At 40.4% G+C, this 15224-nt stretch overlaps 2 protein-coding genes across 3 annotated transcripts in view; one reads left to right on the plus strand and one right to left on the minus strand.

The window, feature by feature from the left end:
• The first annotated feature begins 2399 nt into the window (after positions 1 to 2399).
• dut (deoxyuridine triphosphatase) lies at positions 2400 to 4976 on the plus strand. The gene is made up of 7 exons (XM_085273846.1): positions 2400 to 2578; positions 3073 to 3229; positions 3393 to 3484; positions 3652 to 3696; positions 3797 to 3871; positions 4348 to 4418; positions 4850 to 4976. The coding sequence occupies exons 1-7, from the start codon at positions 2470 to 2472 to the stop codon at positions 4904 to 4906; spliced, it is 606 nt and encodes a 201-aa protein (XP_085129972.1). The 5' UTR covers positions 2400 to 2469; the 3' UTR covers positions 4907 to 4976.
• Positions 4977 to 5258: 282 nt separating this feature from the next.
• fbn1 (fibrillin 1) overlaps positions 5259 to 15224 on the minus strand; it is a 66747-nt gene continuing 56781 nt past the window's right edge. For both annotated transcript variants that reach the window (XM_085273824.1, XM_085273833.1), the window contains 9 exons: positions 14665 to 14871; positions 11314 to 11439; positions 10974 to 11096; positions 10368 to 10484; positions 8447 to 8575; positions 8231 to 8350; positions 7541 to 7772; positions 7292 to 7463; positions 5259 to 6869 (listed from right to left, as the gene is read on the minus strand). In XM_085273824.1, coding sequence (XP_085129950.1) covers positions 6483 to 6869; positions 7292 to 7463; positions 7541 to 7772; positions 8231 to 8350; positions 8447 to 8575; positions 10368 to 10484; positions 10974 to 11096; positions 11314 to 11439; positions 14665 to 14871 — 1613 coding nt within the window. In that variant the 3' untranslated portion in view covers positions 5259 to 6482. The remainder of the gene's footprint in view (positions 6870 to 7291; positions 7464 to 7540; positions 7773 to 8230; positions 8351 to 8446; positions 8576 to 10367; positions 10485 to 10973; positions 11097 to 11313; positions 11440 to 14664; positions 14872 to 15224) is intronic.

Consider the following 15224-nt stretch of genomic DNA (forward strand, 5'->3'; position numbering starts at 1 on the left):
CACCTTTCTCACTCACTATGTGTTAATCGACCTCTCTGCATTGAATCATATCTGTTATTAACCTCTGTCTCTCTTCCACAGCATGTCTTTTATCCTGTCTTCCTTCTCTCACCCCAACCGGTCGCAGCAGATGGCCGCCCCTCCCTGAGCCTGGTTCTGCCGGAGGTTTCTTCCTGTTAAAAGGGAGTTTTTCCTTCCCACTGTCGCCAAAGTGCTTGCTCATAGGGGGTCATATGATTGTTGGGTTTTTCTCTGTATCTATGAAGCGCCTTGAGGCGACTTATGTTGTGATTTGGCGCTATATAAATAAAATTGAATTGAATTCAAAGGAGAAAATCTTAAACTTCAACTCTGTTCTCAGATAAAGGGATATAGATACTCTGAGCATGATCTTTGAACATCGGCTGTTTTTTCAGTCATTTTCAGGCCAGTCCTTGTACCTGACCATGTTTTTGTTTGTTTGTTTAAGTTGTTTAACAGTGATCTAGGAATCATTCAAGCATAAAAAAAGACTGTAACAGACAACTTAATTCCTAAAAAGCTGATCCAGAATATGAGAGATGCATCTGGCCTTTCAGTTGTGACCAGGGAGACTAGATGGAGGTATGCCAAATGACACAAGATCAAATCAGTAGTACCAGGTCTTATGGACTGAGGAAACAAATTTGACACTTTTGGTTCAAATCATCACTGTATACAGAGAAGGCAAGGAGTCCAACAATGAGTGTCTATAGCCATTCGTAGGCTGTGGTTTAAGACTGCATTTCAGCCTGTGATATATGGGATCCTGTCAAAATCAATACACTCAAGAACCAAGAAAAATCAGATTTTGAGCTACTATCTGGAAAGCATCTGATTGCCAATAGCTTAATTTTTAAATAGATCCCAAACACATGGCCAATCCAGTAAAAGCATACCTAGATAGAAAAACAGCACCACTAGTCATGGATTGGCCTCACCAGATCCTGGACCTTAACTTTACTTAAGTAGCACGGAATCATCTTGCCAGAGAACAGAGCGAAGCTGTTTCCAAAAAACAGCTTCAAAATGCCTGAAGAATTCAGGCTGTGTTGACGAATTAAGGTGATCATACCATATCATTTAAAATCTGTCAGACAATGCTCAGGATTTTTTACGAGTCTGTTGTGGTCAGTACCATCCTCTATGCTATTGTGGTCAATACCACCCTGCTATTGTGGTCAGTCGCAGATGCCAATCGACTCAATAAAACTGATCCGAAACGCCAGTAGTGTTGTGAGGATGGAGCTGGACTCCCTTAAGGTGGTGTCAGAGAGGCGGGTGTTGTCCAAGATAAGGACAATGGTGGATAATACCTCCCACCTTCGCCATGACATGCTGGCCAGTCACAGGAGAATATTCAGTGAAAGACTGAAATTACCCAAATGCACCAAAGAACGATGCAAGAAATCAATCCTGTACGGTGGCCCCTAGAGACAAAGCATGTACAAACTCTCTAGGGGCCACAGTAATCCTGCCCATCTAATGCACACTACACAGTGCAATAGTTAGACTCTTTTGCACATGCTCTTTTTACATTATTAAATTTAGTTCAGTTTGTTACTGTTATTGTCTTACAGCAAATGTAACGACATTATTTCCTTGGTGATTAATAAAATATTTTGATTCTGATTTCAATCGTGATACCAGCACGTTCAGATGCTATGACGGCATGTAGGGGTCATGCTGTGGCATATGGAGTAGGAGATGTCCTGCTCTTTGGAGATGACTGCACAGCATTTTGGGTATGATGCAGCAGCGTTTGGGGATAATGCCAAATCTCAGTGCTGATGCCACGATTTGAACTAGCCCAGCTGCTGTGACAGCAAATTAAATTTATATTTAAAAACATAGGCAAGGCAAGGCAAGGCAAGTTTATTTGTATAGCACAATTCAACAACAAGGTGATTCAAAGTGCTTTACAGAGACATTAGAAACAAGAACAAATAAAAAGCATGATTTAAAATTGATTAAAACAAGCAAATAAACTAACTAACTAATTAACAAACAAACAAACAAACAAACAACGGTATATAAAATCAAAACAGATAAAATCAGAACAGTAGATAAAATCAGTAGTTAAATGTAAGTTTTGAAATTTAAGCTTAAAGTGTGGATTTGGTGCTTTATTCAAATGCAGCTGAGAACAGGTGAGTCTTCAACCTGGATTTAAATAAACTGAGTGTTTCAGCTGATCTGAGGCTTTCTGGGAGTTTGTTCCAGATATAAGGAGCATAAAAGCTGAAAAACATACCCTATCAACCAGAACTGGGTTGCGAGTCGATACGACGAAGAGTATATAAATCGTGTTTCGTTTCTTGGTTCTAGCCTATCAAATCGTTTGCGTACTTTATACGCTGCTGAAGCTTTAGAGCTGCTCCGAGACACGGGGGGGGGGGGAGTGCGGCGTTCGTGAACCTGAGAAACCTGCAAAACGAAATTATTAACAGTATGGCCCGAATACTGCTGAGGGACTTTCAACTATGCTCGCGGGTTTTTAACGCTGCTCCGCGTTTCTTGGGGAAAGAACTGCACTTTCAAATGACAACTAAAAATAAAGGCAAGCAAGAAATTACGAGCGATAACACCACCATGACCGACACGCCAGGAAGTGCTTAGTGGCATTAGCTTTGCTAGCCTGCCTAGCGTTTTGTAACTGTCTGCTTTGGTTTGGTCATGTTCTTTTCTTTCTTGTTTGTCGTGTTCGAACCACGTAAGCGAAACAGTCATTCTGCTTTGTTCGGATATATAATGTATAAGGCTTATGTCAACGATTTCCTTTTTGTTTTTGTAGGCTGATATATTTTTCCACCGGAAGTTCGAAATATTTATATTAGTAACTCTCGCGAGAAAACTCACGTTAACTACTTTGACTGAACGCGGGAATCTCATACAAATAATCTCGCAGACCCGGGAACACACTGAAGCAGATTGTTGGTGGAAGTTTGTAGTGTCGTCCTTTAATTATCAATTACTTAGTTTTTAGTAGGTTTTAATTTTTTATTGTACTGTAGGTTTTTAATTGTGCATACTTTGCCAACATGCCCGTCCTAGAAGTCACAGATGCTTCTGCAGTTTCTCCATCAAAGAGAACAAAGACAGAAACAAACCCTGCAGAGGAAAGACCTGTCCTCAAATTTGCAAAACTTTCTGAACATGCTACGACCCCGACCAGAGGCTCAGCTAAAGCAGCAGGTTATGACCTCTACAGGTTAGTAACTCTTTAAACTGAAATTGTTAGGTTAGGTTCACTAGATGCCTAATTTGTGACTGTTGATGTGTGTGCATGTATATTTAAGTCTGATTGTACCTTTAACTTAAAGTATTATTTTAAAAATGCAGATACGCTTACCTTTACTGTCTTTACTTAACAGTGCGTATAATTACTCCATTCCTCCTATGGATAAGGCCATTGTAAAGACAGACATTCAGATAGCAGTTCCACATGGCTACTATGGGAGAGTTGGTGAGTGTCTCTCTGCTATTCAATTTTTATTTGTTTTTGGGGTTTTTTAATTTTATTTTATTTGAGTTATCTGTTGTGTGAACTCGTGTTAGTCTTTCCTGTTTGTGCACCAGTTGTAAAACACCAGGTCGCCTGTAACTGTCTTTTTGTGGTTTTTCCCTCCCCAGCACCAAGATCTGGACTGGCAGCAAAACACTTCATTGATGTTGGTGGTGAGCTAGCTAGCTATCTGACCTAATCATTGCAAGTTAACCCCAGTAGTGTACAGACATGACATTTTAATTTGTGTTATGTGTCGCATGTTCTCCTCAGCTGGAGTTGTAGATGAGGACTACAGAGGAAATGTTGGTGTTGTGCTGTTCAACTTTGGCAAAGAGACGTTTGAAGGTGAGTTATGGTGACAATAATGTATATTGTCAGTCTTTCATAACCACAGTAACCAATGAAAGTAATCAGATTAGGGGATGATATCCATGCGCTCCGCTTAATATAGATGCAGTATGGTACGAAAGTAGACTTGGATACTTTAAAAGAATGATGCAATTATCAGCTATTATTTATCAGTAAAATTTGTGATTTAAAAAAAAAAGAATTGGTATTTGTGTGAAAGACTATTTAAGCTATTGGCTTCACTTTGAAGACCAAAAAAAGGTCTAAAAGTGATCTGAGAATGATAAATTGAGCTTCACATATATTGCTTATGTTTCATTTAAGACAAAAAATAAATAATATTTTTACTGTTGACACTTTTCAGCCTATTGGAGCTTAATAATGAAAGTATACACATAAACGCTTGATATGAATACTTTTATCGATCAGTCAGATTTAAAGGTTATCTCATCTGCTTCCTTTTAACCTTACAGTGAAAAAGGGCGACAGAGTTGCTCAGCTGGTGTGTGAGAAGATCTGCTACCCAGATCTGGTGGAGCAAGAGGTAAATTCAAAGTTGAGTTTATTGGGTAGATCTAATTAAAACCGGTGCAACATAGATGGTCATGAAAAGATGCGAAGCTTCAGCTGTGTGGCTATTAGAAGCTGCCATTTTTGGTTGCTCTTGAATTATTATAGGCTATTCTACTTAAAGATGTCTAGGCTTATGTCTGTGAAACAAAATGAACGTGAACAGCACTACAAGTGACACAGAAATTGTCATAAAGCTGAATCTCATCCTCTGAGTTTCAGAACCAGAAAATTAGTCTTCTTTAAGGTTGCTTAAAGAAGTCGCTTTGTGTTCAGAGTAGGAAAAAGAAAACTATGTAGAAATAATAAAGGTTTAATAATGCATTTGTTTTCTTGTGTATTTCTTCAGATTAGTTTTAGTCTTTAAATCCAAGTGTTTGCCTTTATTTATCTTTTCTGTTTTAGACACTCGATGAAACAGACCGTGGCACTGGAGGTTTTGGATCAACTGGAACCAACTGAAACCCTCATGTGTTTTTAAAATATGTTAGTCTTAACTTTGATAAAATAAGAAATAAAGTTTTGTTTTATATTTGAGTCTAGAGTTTTGCTGGGACTTAAAACCATGCGTTCCTAGTAAAAGTTCACTAAAGTTATAAATTCTCAACAAAGCTATTCTTCCATATGGCCACATGGGGGCAGTCATACACAAGAATGTAATCTGCTCTAACTATTTCATCCGCCAGAGACTTGGTAACTTCCCTTTACTTAATACAGACGTGTGCAGAAAGAGGACATATAGGTGCCTGCTCAACTTGGTTACAATGGTAATACAATTCAGATAAAGGGGGGGAAACACAGCAGTGAGTACATGTACTCCAAAAATGTTTTTATTGTGAATTTACATCTAAACCCTCACTGATGTGTACATGGAACACAGACTGGTGTCAGGCTGGTCCATTGCAATGCAGCACTGATTTTGACTTGTGAGAGAATATGTGGCCATGAAGACCTCAGTGCATAATCATGAAGGCCCAGGTTTGGCATCATCAATGTGGTTTGTGTGTGCGTTTGTGTGTGTGTCTGTATGTATACACAGTTTACAAAGGAAGTAGTTGGTCATTATAAGCACCATTACAACCCCTTCCCCTCTATTCCAGGGGTATCCTCTAGTTTACAAAAGCTTCATAGATTAAAAGTGGCATTGATTATTACAGTATAAACACAATTTACATGTAGTATAGAGGAGAGCAGGCAGGCTATGAAGCTAGCTGTTACTGTTGCAAAGACACGAAACCTTCAGAAAGGCCAATGGGATTGTGCCTTGTTCACTACTGAGTGCATTCAAAAGTCTATGTGGATGTGTTGCTAGCACCAGTAAATATGAATTATTCTAGTCAGTAGGAAAATGGAAAAGCATAGTTCAAAAATACGCGGTAGGAGTTGTTCAACCTCCGACATAGCTACATCTCAATAGTCCACAATGGGTTCCTCTCCTCTCCTAAGCCTTATTTGGGGAAACAAAGAAATGTGTGTATCCAGGTTTGATAGTCATTTACCTGAGGGGAGGAAATGAATTTATTTCAGACTATTGGGACTCGCCTCTTTCTTTTTATCCCCCCGCCACTTAAGCTGAGTTCTAAGAAAACAAACAAACTTGGCCCTTAGAGCTTTCTGCAGTCCACAAGCCCTTCAATGCGGCATCCGATTCCACATATCATTATACAAGATTAAACCATACAATTACAAACCCTATCCACACCCTCTAGTGCTTTAAACGCAGCTGGAGTGGTGTGTTGGGGTGATATGCTTTTTATTTCGACTGGAATCTTTCACACCTTCGGTGGATACTTTCCACAGAAATTGTACCTATGATATGCAGAATCATCTTTGGTGATCAAATGACACAGAACAGTCCATCCCCCCCACCCCCACCCCCGTCTTGTCTCTTTGGTGGCGAGCCCTTCGAGTGAGTAGACGTTAACCCTTAGCTGCTGAACCAGAGTCAGAAATGTTTGGCCTTTTTCAGGAGGGACTGTGAGCTTGACACTGGATTAGCAGCTGCTGGCAACATCCGCCTCTCTCAGTCTTGTGATGGTTAATGGAGCATGATCTGCACCCTCATCTTCAGTATGTCTCCCAGCTGTCCTGTGAGGTAGTCTTTATCATGTTGGTCCTCCAGCTCAGCCAGCTCCTTCTTCCTGTAGAGGGGCATACTGCTGATCTGAAGGTAGTATGCGCCTGGCACGAGGCCCTTCTTCTTGCTCAAGTGCAGGTAGCTGACACCCTCCCGCTGGTTGATTTTGAAGTAGCCTTCCTCATTCCCGTAGTCGATGCTGTAACGCACATGGTCGCTCAGTGTGCTTAAGGCCGGGGTAAACTCGAGGATGTGGTCGCGGTTACTCAGGTCACTGATGTTCAGGTGGAACTGGAGAGTGTCTTCGATGTCCACACTGGCCAGGCTGACCGCCTCTGTCTCAGTTAGCTGCAAAGAGAAAATGTGGTCTGGCTGAGTTTAGAGGCTAAAGATGTCCAATAGTAAAGTCGTGTGCAAACACAGCAGAGTGAATCTGTGAATCAGTGTTAATTAAAGTCTGACTAGACGCTGGAGACATTATGAAAAAAAAAAAGACTTGTAATCAGTTGGTAGATCTGTCATTTAATACTGATTTTCACAAAGTTGTTCCTTTTTTTACATGAAGGTTTTGGTCCCATTTCTGTTACAAGGCCTTTCCCTGCTATAGAGGGGAAAACTCTTTGTAAGAAATCAGGGACCTTCATTTATTTATTTTATTAAGACTTAAAGTAGTGAAATATAAACGTAGTGTCTCTTATAGAATCCATCAACTTTTCAAAACCTTCAATTTCTCTTAAAAAAATACAGGGGACAGTGGGCTTCATACATACCTGCATGTCTTCCAGAGGATTTTCCTGTGTTGAGTTAATGCTGCGACGTTTGCGTCCCTTCTTGGGATAGCCATTGATTTTACATTCGTAGCAGGCCTCGGGTGAGAGGGAATTATCCTCCATTTCACTTCCCTGTCCAGGACTTGTGAAGCCCAAACCTGTGACGCAGTGTCTGAAAGCAAAAGTAAAGCCATCAGTAACCTATAAACACAGAGGAAACGTTACCACCGCATTCGCTCGTTTACTTACCCTTGTCCTGCACGGAAGTACCCAGGTGGACATCCACATAAGTAGCCTCCATCCGTGTTTGAACAGCCAAACTTGCATGGGTTCTGGCTCGTGGAGCACTCGTTGATGTCCGTGCAGCCTCCGCCGGTCTGCTCGTAGTTAAAGCCGGTGGGGCAAAGGCAACGGAAACTCCCCAGGGTGTTGTGGCACGACGCTCCCCCGCAGATCTGGCTGTTCAGGCACTCGTTCTCATCTGGGTCACAGGAAGTTGACGGGAAGTAAACAAACATGGGGTCATTCCAGTTAAAAGAGACAAACAATACTGGGAAAGCCTGCAATGAATGTCGTAAATATGTGCAGACATTCAAACTAAAATTAGAGATTTAACTAACCACCACTTGTTTATTCGGCGGTGCACACATCAGGACACACACAGTACATATAATTGCTTTCTCGATAACTTAGCTATTCCTACTTATTTTACATACCAAATGCATTTTTGATGTTACCCTACCTTTTATTTGATTTTTTACCTACTTCAATCGTTCATTAGCACTAACACAATAAATTGAGAAGATTTTCTAATAAAATAGACTCTATTGGAGAACTTCAAGGCTATATGGTTGATATTTTAGCAACCAATTCATGAGGATGTTCCAAAATGAAAGAATTGTTATATTTGCTGTCAAAGAGGACAGCGGTATAACTTACCAACACACTGATTCCACTGATAGTGCTGCAGGTAGCCTTGGGGACAGCTGCACCTGTATCCACCTACTAAGTTCTGACAGCCATGCTGGCATCTGTGATTGCCGTCACACTCATCCATATCTGTCAAACGCACACACACACACAACACAAAATTACTCAGAGTCTTTTCCTGTGATTAATCAGCTGATGCTGGGTTGGAACAAATTGTTTTTAGACCTTCGCAGGTTTGTCCGCTAGGATCTAATGAGAATCCCCGCTGGCAATCGCAATTGAAGCTGCCTGGCGTGTTCTGGCAGACGCCACTGGAGCCGCACAGATTGGGGTCTGTTGCGCATTCATTGTTGTCTGCATGGACAAAAAGGGAAGGTTCAGACAAGGGTAAAACTGGAAACATGGCATAAAGGCTCATTACCCTGATTTGGACTTGCTGAGTCAATAAAAATTCATTCACAGTTGGCACCGGCCTCTAAAAATAGGTCAGCTTACTGTAAACTCTTGGTACAAACTGTCTTGATGTCTGAAAGGGGTTCAAGAATAAAATCCCTAATCAGCTGAACGAAGATCAGATCAGAAGTGGCAAAAACAAATATTTAAATTTGAATTCCTGACCTTGGGAATAAAAGAAAAGCCAGCGCTCGTTAACAAGAGTTTTCGGGGGAAAAAATGTAGAAGTGGGTGTTTGAGAAACAGGTTTGATTGTTGTGATTGGAATCTGTGTAAATCTGAACACAACGTTGAAGTTCATGCTGGGAAACAGAGTAATCTCTAAATCTCAGCTTTTAAATGTGTTGTTATTTTTCACAGTTGGTTGAGATTTAGAAAGACTGCTAACACGTTTGCAGTTTAGCTTTCCATTTGAAGAAACAATCAGTGCGTGGGACATAATGCTAAAGCATAGCAGGATAGTCTACTTTGTCCCCAGGCAACCCAACTATGGGTTTCAAAGCTGATTTAAAGTGGACACGTTATGATTTTCCTTACTGGTGTCAGTGGATGTAAAGTATTACAGTTGTGGATTCATGCTAAACACGGGTAGAGATTCACATAATAAAATCTGTGCATGTACAAGCAAACCGCATGTTAGTAAATGCTCAAACTGTTTTATTTACTCTTGTTTCTGTAAGATGTCAAGGACATTGGATATTCTTAATTTGGTCGGTGATTATAGCAGACACACCCACCCACTGTTTATGAGGGGCAGCCAATTACAGGAAAGATGGCTTAAAGGGAAAGGATCAAAATGGCTTGATTGAAAGAGGGGTCATTTAAAACAAAGATTGTGTCGACACGTGAAATGACACAAGCTAGTCTAGCAGAGTTGAAGAACAAAAAAAATGATGGTGCTGGACATGCACAAAATAGATGTGCTGGGGAGAGAAGAAGAGTAGCATCTATAATATGTCTGGAAACGGCCACTACTTTCCCCACTGAACAGCTTGTTTGATGAGCATCCACCTTAGTGAATCACACATATGACTGAAATAAGGAAAAACAATTTAGGTCAACTTTGAAGCATATTTGGAATCTACAGCCAAATGACACTATCCTCCTATGACTCAGAGGTTCATTTTGTACCACTTTCTCTTAAATATTGGCAAACAGCGATCATAGTATGACTGGAACAACAGCTTTACGTCACAGTCATGTTTTTCCCAGCTCATTGCTCGTAGACTAACAGCACATCCACACCTGCTGTGTGCCATTTGGGTTACACTCTAAAAAAAGCCAAACCCGAGGATTCCCTGACACTGATTTGATGTGAGGTCTCGGGTGCCGTTTTATGGTCTGGAAAAAAGGCTTGGAGTTGTCATGGCGATCTACTGCAATGTTCCATAACAAGCATTGTTAAGCTGCCATGACTACAAACCAGACCGGCCTAATAAGATCAGTGTGATATCCGCCAGAGTCCATTAACATTTAATGGGTATATAAAGAAATAGACAAAACAGTGCTTCCCGTGTCTATTATGAGCTGGGCAGGATGACACTTTAAAAAATTCTTCTTTGAAAAGACCAACAGTCTGTGTGAAATCCTATTCAGACTACACAGGCAGTTTGATTAAAGACAATTCAGAATTTAAAGGGAAAAAATCACCGGATGTTGTATACGACTGTGTAGACTGTATATGTGTTTTTACCAATGCAGGCAGTGTGATGCTGGGTGAAGCCAGCAGGACATTTGCAGGTGAAGCCACCGATGGTGTTGACGCATAAGAACTGACAGTTGTGCTGTTTGGTCGAACACTCATCCAGATCTGTAAACAAGAACAACATAAAGAATGAATTTCCCAACTGAACCTATTTCATACTTCATAGTTAAGATACAGGGGTCGCAGTCATCTAAGACTACTACTTGCTCTACTGTATGTGGACTGCTCTTTTTCAAGCAAATTCCAGTCCTTCTACAGTCACTGACCTACAAATGAACTAGACACCGGAAACATAGAGGGGTACTGTAGAGGGGGAAGCTAAAACTATGGTAAATAAAGAACACTATGAGCACTATTTGTTTAGGCGTATAAACACGCCTGATAAACACAGATACAGAGAGATGCACTGTGTCAAAGGCAAAGGGCACACTTGCAGTGAGCATTTAAAATTGAGCATCTTAGGACAGCAAGCAGAACGCAGAATGTAGCAGCTCCAACCTGGAAACTAAATCAAGCATGAAAATCGCTGAACTCAAGTGATGTGACAACCATTGGGCTTAATTGCGGGCTTCTTTTGGTGCTTGTGCAAGTTACCTCTGCAGCTCTTTGCATCCTCCTGAAGGATGTATCCTCGGGGGCAGGAACAGAGGTACCCTCCCTCCGTGTTCTTACAGATAAAGTTACAAGGCTTTGGTGCCTGTATGCACTCATCCACATCTAGAGGGAGAGGCAGAATGATTCAAAATAAAGAAACAGATCCTGTAGCCAGAAATTCCATAAACAGAGATCATGAGAAAGACAGACCCGAGCTGCATTTTTCATAGGAGTGGTGTGGGAAGTCCACCCACATAGTTTGGGTTCTTTACTAGACAGCAGGAATGAGAACGAGAGGTTTCAATTCTGTGTAAACACTGGAGGTGAATTTAAGCCTTACCCACACACTGCGTGCCAGTGATGTCAGCAGTGTAGCCAGGTTTGCAGATGCAACTGTAGGAGCCCAGACTGTTGATACACTGACCATTCCTGCACAAGTTCCCCATCACACGGCACTCATCGATATCTGGACAGAAATGAGAAACGCCAGCTTACTTCAAGTTAGTTCAAGATTTGGTTTCTTTCAGATTTTGACAATAATTACATATCAAAAGACCGAATAGTTCCACAAAAGTTGGAGGAAATATCTGTTATGCGTTCTTTTATGCACCATCAATTAAAAAATGTATTTCGGGTATAAAATCACTGATCTTACAAATTTTGTTAACCAGAAAAAAAGTTAATGCTTTGCAAGTGATGTCAACACAGATAACAACAACCATCTTATATTATTTAACCTTCACTACTCATAATTGTCTGGTTTCTGGTTTACATACACGCAATGGCAGTTTTAGAAAAATTAATCACTGGCCCCATTTTTAGGGCCTCAACTCATCGTATTCTGTCCCGTATTGTGTTTTTTGCACTATTTTGCAGCGTTTGAGTTAGAGATGGACCGATACCGATATTACATATCGGTATCGGTCCGATACTGACGTAAATTACTGGATCGGATATTGGCGAGAAATTAAAATTGTAATCTGATCCATTAAATATAAAAAAAAAAAAGCACCTCACAAAACTTGCGACATGGCGTAACTCGGCTCATAACCGTAGCACGTCGGAGCAGTGTGCTCACGTGATAGAGTGGCTGTGTGTATTTGTAGCCTCGCTACCAAACTAGCATTTCATCTCCAAGGAAGCGATCCCAGAGAGAAGTAAAGCAAGTGTAGAAGTTCATCTCTGAATGTTTGTAAAGCATTCCAGCGTTAAGCTTAACAACCGATATATGGAGCGACTGCCTCTTCTCTCTCCCTCCCTCTCCTGTTGCTACTTCAATCTTGAAACTGATCAATGATCAGCTGATCGGCTTTTCTGTCGCGAGTCCGTCTCTCTTGTTCGTTCATCGCCCACTTCGTGCCAGAAAGAGGAAACCAGCGGCTGAGCAACAGCAGCACGTTTAACCTTGATAAGCTGTTGTTAGAATTTATTTAATATTACTTTCTACACCAGGATCTTTTTCTACGTAGCTGACGGCTGGTAACTGTGCAGGGGCGGATCTAGCAAAGTTTAACCAGGGGGGCCGATAGGGCATTAACAGGGAAAAGGGGGCACAAAGACATACTTTTTTTTCTTATTCTCATTTTAAATGTCTAGCTTTTAATAAATAATTATCTGAATCTTACACCCAAAGTTTTAATCTGAAGTAAAATGTATAGAAGTCCATTACTGTATATAGTAACTGTTAAGTCTAATATACCCTAGTAAGCTATACTACTTTTTCCTTTGGGAAGGTACCATCTGTGCAGTCTGCAGTTCTGTTGAAGAAAGATGTTGAATCTATTTAATTATTCTTGAAAATAAATTTATTTCTGTGCATTTTTTTACCACACTGCATCAAATTAAAGCTGATTACGCCGATTAAGCATCATGACGTGGGGGGTGGGGGGTGGTTCCCTATTTTTTTTTTGTTGGGAGTTTACAACCCTATTAGTTAGGTTGCTTAATATTTCTGCTAAGTACTATTTAAAACACCAGAATAGGGAGGATAAAGTAGGTTTAAGTTTATTAGATTGTTCAGTATTGCTGAACTATGAAATATTTTGGGTGCAGTGTATTTTTACATACAGGTATAACAGAATAGCTTTAGTGTTGTTGTTTATTTAAACTTGAGTATGAACTTACACAAAATGCAGCAATATATTAAAAAAAAACAGTTTTATTGATTAAAAAACACACTATTCATATCGGTACCGGCAGATATCCAAATTTATGATATCGGTATCGGTATCGGACATAAAAAAGTGGTATCGTGCCATCTCTAGTTTGAGTGCGTGTGTGTAATTTTTTATGTCTGTAAACACGATAGCTTGAAAAGTTTTGAATGACTTCTGATAAAACTTGTAGGAGTGTAGAATGGGATCATGTTAACAGTCTATTAAAATTTGGCTTACAACCACCAAGGTCGTCAAGGCCAAGTTCACAATTTACTGGTTGAAAATTGACAGAAAGCCTTATAACTTAGAAACAATGATCACTGACCTTGTCATTGTTATCTGTATTGACCAAATACAGACATATAGGGAATGATTAAAATAATGCTGCTTTTGTGCCTTGTAATGTCAAGGGAGTTCAGCGAGGGAGGAACTGCCTGCTGGCATATACTCACACCAACAGGGATACTTAATGCAAAAGCAGATAAAAAGATACATAGTATTTATTTTCATCGATTGATGTTTGATCACTATTTTCTCTGGACTGAAAAACTGAGTCAAAGTGTCAAAAAGTTCCTCTGTTAGACCATTTGAGGCTGCAAAATGGAGTCAGTCCCCTTTGTCTTGTGTTAAAATGCCTAAAATTAGAATTGGGGGAAAACACACACACACACACACACACCACCTGGTACAAAAAAAAGAATCTGTCATAGATAATTTTCTACTCTGTGCTCACTGAATGGGGTGTGAATTTAGTGATAATCTACTTGTTTAGATTGTATTAAGACTCAAAGTTAAGCTTTATTAAGCCCATGTCCATTGTGACTGATAGGTGGTTGCCAACATAAACTGCTGTAAGCGGAAGCTTTCTGCTAGGCTTCACCTCAGCTAATTATAGTCACTTAAACGCCGAACCATGTTTGTGGTTTTCAATGTGGAAATCACAGAGTAACTATAAACCACAGAGTAATATTTCAAAAAAAAAAAATCACCAATCTCCTTGGTAACTGAAGGAAAAAATGGCACAATAGTGTGTTTATTCACCGCAGTGTGTGTTGTGTAGTTAAATATCTCTGATTACATTACCCTGATCTTCTTCACCACAAAAATTGGTTCATTTTCAGAAGGACATCAAATCAGTGTCTTCATATTTTAATAAAAATACAGATATTTGGTGCCAGTAAAGTGATAACTATATAGCACGAGGAACAGATGGGCTATACAGCTGTGTTGATGTTTTACCTTTTGGATGTTTTTTTTTTTAATTCAACTATCTTTCAAATGATGATTGTTTATTGTTTGGCTAACTGCACAAAGTGTCCTAGAAGTTAGTGCTTCAGCTTTGGTGAGTGAAAATTGAGCATTTTAAGCGCTAATTAGAAGGTGTCTGTGTCTGTTTACAGTCGATGAACCTTGCTAGAAAAGCTAGTTAGAACTAGCTAATAACTTCACAGTGTCATCCAAATCCGGTGACTTCCAGCTCAACGCTTCTGAATTGTAGAAGGTAAATGTGGATTACTAAATACTCATTAAGCTACCTCTTCCATCAGTGGTGTACCCAGGTCCCAGAGGACACATCTTCTTGTACTGGGTCGTCCCTGGCAGGGGACAGAGCTCACAGTTGTTACCCCATCCTCTGCCCCCATCACAGCAACACTCCGACTTGGTCACTGGGACCCTGTTAGTAGAAGTCATCTGACACAGAGTGGTCAGAACCTCGGTGAAGCAGACGCCTTCACGGTTATCTGCAGGGTGAGAGAGACACACACACAGAAAGGATCGTGAGAGCGAGACAATAACAGCAAGCAGACCAAACCACCCAGACAGGGCCTGGCCTCACACAGCAGACATAAATAGATAAGCCACACTGCTATATCACTACTGTCTGTAAGGAGGAAGATAGCCATACAGTTACAAAGTCCCACTGGAGGTTTTCTCACCATGCTCAACACATAACAGCTATCCAGAGCTATACTATATATTTAGACTAGGAGGAAAGGCTTTGAGCAGTATTTCCTTGCTTCCTCCTCTGCTGATAGTAACAGACCCTTGTTTATTTTAGGAAGATTTGGATACCATCATGGTAAAGTTCAATTCC

This window comes from Mchenga conophoros, linkage group LG1 (genome assembly GCF_057382185.1).
Source record: "Mchenga conophoros isolate Kocher_MC1m ecotype Shallow Benthic linkage group LG1, M_conophoros_male_GT1.1, whole genome shotgun sequence".
Classification (NCBI taxonomy): domain Eukaryota; kingdom Metazoa; phylum Chordata; class Actinopteri; order Cichliformes; family Cichlidae; genus Mchenga; species Mchenga conophoros.

Bases quoted from the DNA above. Each gene is read 5' to 3' on its own strand.
- dut (XM_085273846.1), top strand. From the start codon at position 2,470: ATGGCCCGAATACTGCTGAGGGACTTTCAACTATGCTCGCGGGTTTTT. The intron at 3,230-3,392 runs GTTAGTAACTCT...TTTACTTAACAG, and splicing joins GCAGGTTATGACCTCTACAG to TGCGTATAATTACTCCATTC. The intron at 3,872-4,347 runs GTGAGTTATGGT...TTAACCTTACAG, and splicing joins TGGCAAAGAGACGTTTGAAG to TGAAAAAGGGCGACAGAGTT.